The sequence below is a fragment of the Pyxicephalus adspersus genome, chromosome 4 (assembly GCF_032062135.1).
Source record: "Pyxicephalus adspersus chromosome 4, UCB_Pads_2.0, whole genome shotgun sequence".
NCBI classification, from domain to species: Eukaryota; Metazoa; Chordata; class Amphibia; order Anura; family Pyxicephalidae; genus Pyxicephalus; species Pyxicephalus adspersus.
The window spans coordinates 94,235,202-94,247,411 of NC_092861.1; the positions used below are offsets into that span (position 1 = coordinate 94,235,202).

General features: G+C 35.3%; 1 protein-coding gene across 2 annotated transcripts in view; it reads left to right on the top strand.

The window, feature by feature from the left end:
* Window positions 1-12,210, top strand: part of SLC22A3 (solute carrier family 22 member 3) — a 118,272-nt gene that overhangs the window by 75,165 nt on the left and 30,897 nt on the right. The window contains exons 4-5 of one of the 2 annotated variants that reach the window (XM_072409046.1): window positions 2,224-2,392; window positions 5,137-5,254. In XM_072409046.1, the coding sequence (XP_072265147.1) occupies window positions 2,224-2,392; window positions 5,137-5,254 (287 nt within the window). The remainder of the gene's footprint in view (window positions 1-2,223; window positions 2,393-5,136; window positions 5,255-12,210) is intronic. The other variant, XM_072409047.1, reaches the window with a different exon arrangement.

Consider the following 12,210-nt stretch of genomic DNA (forward strand, 5'->3'; position numbering starts at 1 on the left):
TGAACAGTTGTAGAAGATGTTCTGTATATTATATGATTGATGGTCTTGGCAGGTCTTTGTATAAGTACTTGTTGCTATACCATTATATGTGGATTATTTTTACATTTAAATTTGATAAGTCTAAGTTTTTTTTAATGGTTGTAAATAAAGGTATTTGCATTTTTGTTATAAATATAAAAAGATTATCATTTTTTCTTGTGAAAATGCCTAAAAAAATCCCTTTATTTCAGGTTTGGGTATAACATACCCATTCCCTTTCTTGTTTTATTACTCTTGCCCTACTGTTATAAATAATAATATAAATTACTAAACCAAAGCAAACCAAAATGTGCTAGTCGTATTTATAAATGTTATGCTAATATTTAAGTTAATATCGTTATTTACAGGACGTCAATGTGTGGGAAATATTTCAAATAAGGGGCGAGTGGGATTTGGCTGTGGCAGGGTTTTCCTTGGATTCTGTGGTGGATCACTGATGGATGTGTCATAATATTACAAATACAAAACATGTTAGTGAGATCTGAATTTCCCATTAAAGGATGGAAAGTGCAGATGTTGGAATAATGGCATTAAAAAAATTGATGTTGTTATCCCATGGCTGAACTGTGGCAAATCTTGTGTGGAGCAGAAAATAAAAATGGCATGTCCCTTATATCATACTTGACAAATGTTAGGAAACGTTTATTGGGCCTGTGATTCCGTGCTGGGCACCACCGCAGTATCCTACACTGTCTATTTTGTCCAACAATGTCATTTGCAGCAGCAAGGAGAAAAAAATATAATCATCCCCTGCATCCCTTTAGTCGTGCAGACGGAGATGTACTATCTTAGCATCCCCGGCACATTTGGAGACTTTGAACAGGTGAAAGTAATTTTAGTAGCAGATTAGTCCCTAGCTCAATCCTGCTCTGCCATTGGCTGTTAGGGCTTTATAGGTTCCCTGCTCCCATTCACCAGTGTCTGTTGTAGCATTAGGCTAGGCTGACTTGCTGCTGGTTTATGTATTTGCTTCATTTACTGTTACTGACCATTGCCTTTTTTTCTGACCTATTGTTTGTATGCTGCCTGGACCGACCTTTTGCCTGTGACCCCGAATCTGCTTATGTCTTGCCCTTGTGTACCTTGTCTGGATTACCTGTGTATGACCTCTGCTCTGTATTTTGGACTTGTCTATGTTGGAATCTTGGTATTGCTTATCTGTGGGCTCCTGGTTCTCTGCCAGCCCTTCCCCGGACATCATCCCTTGTGCACTAAATCCTGGAGGCAACCGTGTGCTGGGAAAGACAATCAGTCTTCCGAGGCTGAACAGGGGCTTGCTATAGGTAAAGAGTGCGGCGTTAGACTGGACTGGTTTCTGGTGAGTACTGTTGCTGGAACAGGGCCTTACAACAAAATGTAATCTACCTATACATGACAGTGAATTTATGGAGCAGTTCTCTTTTGTGATTTAGAGAAAGAGACTATTATTACAACTTTCTTACTAGATGTGCAGTCTATCAACATAAGTATTCATGGAAGTTGAAGCAGGTTTATTTAACTGCATACCTCTAGCATCAAAATGCCAACTTTATTTCTACATCACAGTGTCACCCCATTTTATCTTTATTATATTGTATACTGACAAAAAGTATTGAAAACTACAGATGCACAGCTTTAGGATTGTGTGAATCAGATTGATGTTCTGCTATGTGTTTTAAAGGTGGGTACCACACCCAATACACTGCATAATATTATTTACGCATGTGTAATATGTTTCTAAATGTACTGAATTTATGAATATATGAAATAACACTGTAAAATGTTTATCTTGGTGATTATGAAGTATTTTTTATTGTTTGTCCAAATTAAACCTCTGCTTAAAAGGACCTTTCTTCCTGTGGATCAGCTCTGAGTTTAGGGTTTTGTATATGCAGGTTTTTAATGGTTTATTTAGTTATTTTTCTATTGGTTAAGCTTGTGAATTTTCTTTTTTTTTCTGTTGCATGTGAAAATTTATTCCACTAAATGAATTATGAAACATTCCATCTTCCACCTAGTTTTACCAGTTCTGATTATTTTTGTACCAGTTGCTGCAAATTACCCTTTACAGGTTGTCATTCCAGTACTGCATTTTAAATCCTTATAAACCTAATTTTATAACCTGTTTGCTAGTTACTGGTATATCATTTACTTAATGTTTTGAACTGTATTTAGTAAAGGTAATTTTTTTTTTGCTGTTCACAGTAACAGAATTGGTGGGATCAAAACAGAGACGTATAGTTGGCATAGTTGTTCAGATGTTTTTCACATTGGGAGTCATGGTCATTCCTGGTATTGCCTATTTGATTCCTACTTGGCAAGGCATCCAGCTGGCTATTTCCTTGCCAAACTTCCTCTTTCTACTTTATTACTGGTAATTATCGGGACTGATATTTAATATGAAGATATTTATGCTTGTTTATTTGTACATGTTGTATTTTGATATATAACAATTTGTGGAGTTATTTAGCTGGAAACACAGTTTGTTAGTAGGTGTAAGACTTAGCTTGCCCTTTCTTTTACAGTTATATCTTAAAGAGACTAATCTACTTGTTCATCAATCCTATATAGTCTTCTAACTAGATTTCACACTTTCACATTTTACATGTAGTAAAGCTTACTCATCAGCCTGATTGCTATTAGAATTTACTTTTTCAGCTTTGGTTTAGTTGACTTTCTCTGCTGTCCATTCACTAAGAACATGGCAGACGCAACAGCACTGTGGGGCGAGTGTAGATTGGGCAAATCTAACAAACACTAAACAAATCCCCACCCAAGGAATTACAGGTGGCCAGAACTCTAATCGGACAGCACACACAGTCAGGCCCCTTCTAGCCAGGCAGCAGCCAGAGGGACCATTCCAGTTATGCTATAGTCACCACATTATCTGTAAACAGATTTCTTATGCTGCCGCAGTTACCACATGCTCTGTTTACAGATCTGTCATGCTGTGGTCACTACAAAACATCACCACATGCTGTACCTTGGTCGTTCTGTCTTGCTGTGGTCACCACATGTTCTGTACAAAGGTCTGTTTATCAAACTGTGGTCACAAAATACTCATGTACACATGTCTGTTATGCTGCAGTCACTGTTTTCTCTGTACACATATCTGGCTTGCCACTCATTACATGTTCTGTACACAGATTTTCTGACGCTGCAGTCAGCGCATGATCAGTACACAGATCTCAGTACACGGGTCAAGTTAGAACTCTCATGTTGTTGTCAGCATCTTGACTGTACGCAAGTGTGTCTGACATACTGTGGTCAGGATATGTCTATCTTTCAAAGCTGTAATGACAACATAAGAGCTCATTAACAGTATCAACACAGGGCCACTTTGATATACAGTACACTAAAGCAAGTAGAATGTAATATGTCCAAGGTCCATATGTGTGGAAATTAATAGCAGGGGTATTGTTTTATTTGCAAAGGTACATAAATGCAATTTAAATTTAAGTCTGGGTCTAGTTGTAAATGCTTGTTTCATTGAAAAACATAAAAAAAAAAAAATATTAAAATATGTAAATCAATGGAACATTTGATCATTAAAATTAAAGTATTCACAACTAAATCAACTGTAGTTCATTTCATTTTTGTAGTGATTTTAAGATTTATTTTATAGTTATTGCAGTTATGTTTTTTTCCGGTAAGCCACCAATACAGCTACTTACCAAACGCAGCAAGAGACCCTAGGTGCCTTTTTGCAAGCATGCAGTGTCTGTTGTGTGGTCATATCACCTTTATTTCCTAAATATTTAATGCAATCAGATTTCCTCAAGAACTCTCTAAACATGAAATGAACGGTATTATTTTCATTTTATTTTCATAGGATAAAATTTACTTTACTTATTTACTGTTTGGTATATAGTATTACATTTCTAAATCACTTTAATCACTATATGGTGTAATATTTTTATAGTGCACTGTACCTTATTGTATTTTTCATGATTCTTGCCTTAGTGTTGTTGCCCACTTGTTGAATTTCCAGTGCTGCCTAGTCATATCTCATGAATAGTGAAATGTATGTACTAAATACATAAATAAATAAATATAGATTTTTATTTATGCCAAAAAACTGAATCATGTTTTATCCTACCCAGATTATCTTGCTAAATTCCCCACTGTCTTTGCCTAATATTTTACATCCAGTGCCTGTTAATTTTTTTTTAAGTGCCCAAATAATACCAGCCATTGCCTGAAAATGTAATTATACTAAAATTTTTATTTGTACTTATTTCCTGCATAAGCCTATTACTTACAAATAGTTTGCTAGCTGAAGACACATATTCTTAAGCAACAGATCTTTAGAAATTAGGTGTTGACAAAAAGTATGTGACCCTCTAGTGCTTTTCTTGTTTTACTGTTCACATATTTTTTCGATAAAAAGCTTGACAATTGGGTAAAATGGGCCATTGGTAAAATCCCTAACACTCATTACCAAATGCTACATGAACCACTGATATTAATACCACAAAATATCCAGAAGCAGAAAAAGATGAGTAGAAATAGTACCACCACCTACTGAAACATCACAATATTGCAGCCTCATTTCACATTGACCAATTTTGGTGCCCATGAATCATATTGGTGACTAAGTTGTTTTAAATTATTTGTTCTTTAGCTGTCATTAGCCGGTAGCCCTTCAAAGTCCCCATGGAGTAACCCTTTTTGCAGTTATTCCCAGATTGAAAGGCAATGCAAGCATTTTAAAACACCAGAGGCACAGCAAGAAAATAATTTGTGCAGTGTGTAGACCACGCTTACTACTGGAAATGGCCTAACAATTTTCCAGATAATAATGGCTGACAGGTTTACTTGAAACAAATAGAATGGCAAACCAAATCATTCTTTGTTATCCTTCTGTTTATTGCGGAACATAGAAATTATGTGCACTCAGCACTATGGACCTGTGACATCACAGGTCAGTAGTATTGGTGAAATTGTCTATTAGGCATATTGTATTACAAAATAATTTTTGTTTTATGCTAAAGTATTGCTTTATAAATCATATGTATCAATGTAGAAATACATTTCTGCAATCTTTAGTCAAATGTTATATACAGTTTTTTATTGTTGTTTGTTGGCTTTAATGATGTTTTCTGTTTTGTACCATAGGTTTATCCCAGAATCCCCACGCTGGCTGTTAATACGCAAAAAAAAAGACAAGGCTATGCGCATCGTAAATGACATTGCCAAATGCAATGGGAGACATCTCACACCAAACTATTTCCAGGTACACCATTCTTATTGCTTAAAATAGTTGTTCTGACCTAAATGCTCTTATCATTAAATAAGCCAGACTGTATGGAAAAGGTGGTAAGGTTATTGAATCAACTGAGTAAGGTAACATTTTATGTGAAGATATGAAAATCATATAATTAAAACTATTTATGGGGGGGGGGGACACGGTGCAGGGATTATTTGCTCTTTTTCTATTGGAACTGCCACAGCTCTCGTCTTAACAAGACCAATTTTCAAGCAGTAAGGCTTGCAGCCCAGACTTTTGAGTCAGCTTTGCACTGCAAAGAGTAACACCAAGGTGGGCACCCATAACCAGGAATATTAGACAGTGAGGGAGAGTGCAGTTAATTCGTAAGGTGGGCAATTATCTGCATGAACCATGCATCTGGCTACCAATGCAAATGTAACAATTTAAATGTGAACCTGTGGCCAGGCTATGGGTATCCTTTTTAGCACACCTTACCCAGACTTGGCATTCTTTCAGCCTTCTGATTTCATACAGATCAACTTAGTTCCAGTGATTTTGCTACAAAAATAGATGGAATTACCCCTCACATTACACTGCAGACAAAATATGTGGACCACCTACATATATAAATGCAATAACATTTGATATATGTATTTACTTTATTTTTTATAGTTATACATTCCCATTTACTTTCCTTTCATATATAAACTGAATAATGCTCTCTCACACACTTACAACAGCACAGTCGTGGTAATGTGACAGGTGGTGGCATTTGTAAACCTAATGCAGCAGTTTAGGTTTTTAGTGAAGTTCAGTGATAGGTTTGCAAGGAAGACTTTTAAAAAAAATCACTTGAAATACGGATTTTCTTTTTACTTAAAAGCTATCCTCCTAATCCAAATACATAATTTTTTGGAGTTTACCAATCTTTATTTGTGGTTGCTATTTCTATTGATATTCTTCCAGAAACACATTTTCTGTCATAGGGTGCAATTACTGAGCAAATATTAGGGAACACTTTAGTGGTATTTTTAACAGACCAAAATAAGTAAATAGGAGAAATTCCTTGTTAAGAGATTATGAACAATAATCTTTAAAGTTCAGCAATGTAAAAACAATGCTATGTTCTAATTATTTATTGATCTGTTTAACACTGCGAAACTAGCTACGGTGTCTGTTGCATCCACCTACAATCAAGCCCAAAACAACCATTCATCACTAGGACTGTGGAGTTGGAGTCAGAGTTGAGGAGTCAGAGACAATTTTGGGTACCTGGAGTCGGAGTCGATAAAAATTTGCCGACTCCGACTCCTGCTATATTTAAATTATAATAAAAAAAAATATTTCACAAACAATAGTCATAATTAAGTACTTCTCTGATCTAAGAATAAAGTCCAGTGCATTGTTGTATTTCTACTAGTGTGAAGTTCAGCTGAGCTATTATACAACTTCACATTATTGTAATCTGGATTATGTACATTACAAAAAGTGTTTTAATTTTATTTCAGATATATTGTGTTTCACAAGTTCATTTGAGTGTAAACAAGTGTAATGATATTGGTGTAGGTGAGTGCTATGGCCTGATGTGTGTTCTGGTGTCCTGTCTGCACTCTCCATATATGCTCCCATCCAGGACTGAACTTTAACATAATTTTGCACACCACCTAATACTAGGAAGTTAGTTAAGTGCCCCCCCTCGGCCTGGAGCCTCCCACTGCCCTGTCTTCAGCTGAAGATCAGCAAACAAAGATGAAGGCAGCACAGGTAATGGGAAACATTACCTGTGCCAATGTATTCTTGAAGATGATGGTGAAAACTTGCAAAAATGGTGATGGTGATATAAAAATGAGCAGTTTCAGTGGGTCTAACAAACAATGCACCTACAGGAGCATTCAATTTGAAAAGACACAGCGTTTTCATCCTAAAGTGTTAGATGTTGTGAATGAGAAAGATATCAATGAAAATATTCCATCTACTTCTGGGATAAAAAATGTTCAGAAAACTACTGGAGACCAAAAACAACAAGAAGATTCTTTACAGTATATCTGACAAAGTTACCATAACAAGGACACCAGAAAAAAATTCAAAAACCACAATATTGAATTGGTAGTATAGTGTACTACTATCCTTCTTTTCACAACCAGCCTTTTTAGGCCTGAATGGAGAAATGGCTAAAAACTTGGTGTTTCTCTGGAAAGAGAAAGTATAAGGAAACTTATAATTGAATAGGCCAGATGTAAAAAGGAAGAAGTATGAAAAGGTCTAAAAGGGTATTTTGTCTTCATACCAATGGATGAATGCACATGTCACGGAGTTAATTATTTTTCTATTAACCTCCTGGGCGTTTCACTGATGTCTGGATTTCTGTACTAAAAGCGGTAAACTGTTTTTCATGAAATTTTTTTTTTTTTAATCTGTAGACCTGTAATTTACAGAAATATGTCCGAACAAGGGTCTAGTAGATATTCTGAATATAATAAAGTTTGAAACACACAATCATGTAAAAAAAAAATAACTTTAATAATAAAATGAAATAAAAAACACAAAATTCAGCTTAAACAAGAATGCATAAATAAATAAAAAATACTGAAAATGAGTCCAACGTCACATACCTATAGACAAAACCACATAAATATATTTTGTATTATTTTGTATTGGATACAGGACTTTGTATCGAATCCAATACAAAATATTTGAATTTCCCGCTACGACCCCCATCGACGGGCGAATGCACTGACATCATCAGCAATCGCGGAGGGATGCGTACGCCAACGCTGAGTGTACTAATTCTTTGCAGACTTCCATGCAAAAAGTGTTACATTTTTTGCATGGAAATTTATTTTAGATTGTAGGCTATAATTCTTAGGCATAACTCACCGAAATATGTCTAAAATGTAATAAATTTAAAAATAAACTTTAAAAAAAAAATGTAAAAACATAAAAAAAAAGTGTGTAATGTAACTGTACAGTAGCTTATATTATATATATATAAATAATAAAATTATATATATATTATATAAAGATTTCTTTGTATTAGACTCAATACAGCTTTTTTGTATTGAATCCAATAAAAAATGATTTGAATTTCCCACCCCACCTTCCGCCCGCACCTACCCATGCACCGACGTCTCCTGGGAAACCCCGGAGATCGTCACTGCACACGCTAGGAGAAGACAGAAGAGGACAGATGTCTCCGGAGGAGCTGCGCAGACAAGGTAAGTGTTTTTTTTTCAGTTGTAATCTGATTGTCATACAATGTTGTATGACAATCAGATTGCACTGTAACGCTTGCTTCTATTTTTAGCTACCCCAAACCTGGTATGGGGTAAACACTTTCAACAAGTTTTCTTACCCCGAACCAGGTTCGGGCTAACCGCCCAGGTGGTTAATGTTACATTTGTTGATGAAAATAATAAAACAATAACGCGAACCTTGGGAGTAAAGGACACCCAGGCACAGCACACCAGTGACTATCTTCAGAAGTTAGTGCAGGATGTCTAGAAGATTTTGAAATTAAAAAGAAACAGATTCTATGTATTGTGACAGATAATGCTTCTAATATGTAGAGCACAGTTGAGAAAAAGAATAAAGTAGGTAAATAAAAGTGACAGACAGATAATAAAGGAAGACAGTTCTGCAAGCGTACTACTATTCAACATATACGTTGTGCTGTTAATACTCTGTAACTTGCAATAAGAGATGGATTGAAAGATCGTCATGCAGCTAACTCTAATTGGCAAATAGAGGCAAGTAATTGTTGCAGCCAGGGTCCCTAAAACAGATGCCATTTTGAAAAGATGTGCAGGAAAAAGAGCCTTTTTGGATCAAACAACACACTGGGGAAGCACTTATTTGATGGTAAAGCATTTGCTTGAACTAAAAGACTTTCTTAAAGAACTGGACAATGAAAATGTTTTATTAACTGAAAGCTAATAAGTAAGACATAAGTAAAAGCACTGGAAAATCTACTTTTTAACCCCTTTACTGTCACCAAGCGTTTGCAATCTGAAGATTTAACACCTGATAAATTCTTCTTGAAATGGAAGAGCTTGATATATTGCCTGAACAAAAGTGGAGGGTTAATAGCTGATGGCATTGTATCTTCAATGAAGAAAAGAAAGAATCTCTTACTGGATAATTAAATCTTGTTAGCTGCTATTAATGTTGATCCAATGAGCCGAATTTTGTTGAGCGATGACCAGACTGATACTGCACAAAAGGCCCTCTTAAGGGATGACTACCTGAAACACCACCTTTGGATGAATCTATAAGCAGTGGTAACCCAGGATCATCCTCTTCAAATGAAGAATTAGTCTTTTATTCCTACTTGGAAAAAATAGAATTTTCAAAAGTAAAGTGACGTCGCATATGCGTGAAAGATAAACGACCACAAAATGTCCAAATAAAGAGATTCCAGCAGGAGTTTTTTTTAAGATTTTTTAAAAAATGTAGAAAAGTATAATCGGTTATCGAAACTGACTTGAAGAAGCCATCCTTGTTTATCTCGAGATTATTAGTGATGTGACTAGAACCGTAAGAGCAATGCCACCCAAGTCAGTGTTGAAAGACTATTTTCAGCTCTAAAAATAATCGTCAGATTTAGGAGCTTCTATTAAAGAGGATCTGGCAGAAGCAATTCTTTCTTAGAACAACACTACATTGAGTTAGTTTTGGATTGCATTTAACCGCTATCTACTCTACAACTATATTTCAAGTTTAATGTATAAACTGTTTTAGGTTTTCCAGCTTTTGTTTTTGTTTTAAAACTACCCAAGAATGTGGTTCATATTTTTAAACTGGCAAAGTTCCCATTTCTGATTTTTATGCATGCTAAGCTACTACTTTTTAGCCACTTGATAAACAATAAATAAAACCTTATTGTTTTCATTTTTTGTCTTTGGTTTAAACTGGCTAATACAGTAGAGTGGCAGCAAAAATTTAGACCCCCTAATTATTCATACATCAATAAATGTATTATAAAATAAATATAACACAACATTTTTACCATAAACATTTTTCACAAGAAACATTAAATAAAAATATGTATTATTTATTTAAATGATTTATTAATCATTAATGCTTTCTCCTCTTAGGTATTAAGACAAAAAGCTAAACATTATTATATATTAATTTGAGTAATCCTACTCGCTTATTGTTAAAAATACACTATTGATCCTTCTAAAAAAGCACCCAAATTAATTAGCCTATTTCGTCTTATCACTTCTTTCTATTTAGAGAACATGTTCTCAACAGGATTAAGAAATAGAGAGTATGGTGGTAAAAGAAGGAGTTGGTGTCCCTTACTTTCAACAAAGCTCTTTACCTGGCTAGTTTTATGAAAGGAGACATTATCCATAATTAGGATGGCATGCTGAACACTCTTTATTTAAAAACATTCAAAACCTCAATAAAATGGAGGAATGCTTCTTGATTAAATGCTCATACTTGTGACAAAGTCAAGGGTTCAATTTTTATTCCTCACACAACAAATTGAATATTTAATGGAACGCACTCCAGCCACAACATACACCGCCCTTTGCCCAATAGGGGATCTTCCTCTTTTGGTTCTCATTCAGAGCTGGGTGATCCATAAAACATGGAATGGATTTTTAAAAATCATTTGCTATTTGCTAGCAAACGCTTTCAATCCTGGACCAGATCCATCCCAGGTTTGCTGGATTACCTAGCTTCACTGATGAAAGTGTATTCTCTCCAGCCTTGGAGAGCTTTCATAAATCAGGGCCTTAGATATTAAAACGTACTTCATCAAGAAAGTAGATGTTTTTTCCATTCTTCCATAGGAAGATTCATAGGTCTTAAAAATGTTGGTTATGGTTGTACGATTACAACCCAAAACCATTGCTATCTGGGAGGCATCACTTCTATTCAGATAACTGTCTACCACTCTTTGACATTCTGCATTACTTAATTCTCTGGCCATAAGGGTAAGTGCAATACTAAATATAAAGCTATACACATCGAAGATAAAAAGATGAATAATATTGTTATCTTAAAACTTAGTATAAATCCCTGAAATAAATATATTTAGCTTTAAAATTATATAAAGTAAAAAACATAATAATTGACAAAGCATTAATTTAACTTTTATGGTAAATTAATTAGATGCTAAGTGCTATTTAATTTGAGGGGGGGAGTTAAATAGAGTATGTAAATGAGGGGAGGGATGAAAACAGAGGAAGCTGACAGTTGAGACTGTAGTTTCATGTATTATGATTGTAAGAGGCTAGATTTAGCCTTTAGCCTGATTAGATTTAATCAGGTGTATGGAACAGAAGGAATGATGGACTAAGTGAAAAACTAAAACAATAGATAGGGAACTAGTGATAATGATGATTTGAATGGTGTATGAAGCAGATGTGAGGTAAAGAGTAGATGCATGTATACCAAGATGAAGGTAATGATGGGGAATGTAAGAGTGTAATGTTGCGAACACATTGAAAACTGTGGTACTTATTCTACAATGGTAAATTTTAAAATTTACAAAATTAGTCTAAATGAAATATTATATTAGATATACCTGAAGTATGGTAATATTATTATAGAGATTTTGAGATTATAGAATATAGAGATTAGTGATAATAACCTCCCGACCGTTAAGTCCGACCTTCGTACGGGCTAAAAAAAGTTGCTCTTTTCGTTAAGCCCGAGATTTTCTGTACATTAAAATCCCCACTTACCCAGGTAAGCGTCGGGTGCCTTCTCCAGCGTCGGGTGCCTTCTCGTATACCAGCGGGACCAGGTACGAAGCCGGCTTCTTACCTGGTCCCGCTGATCATCCAGCGTCGTTCTCATTCCAGCGCCAGGTGATCTCTGAAACAAGAAGCCGGCCGGCGGAGGAAAAAAACAGCCAGCCGGCTTCTTGTGCGTGCGTGCGCGATGACGTCGGCGCGTGTGCGGGAAATTCAAATTGAAACTCATTCATTCATTTTGTATTGGATTGAATACAGGAGTTTGTATTC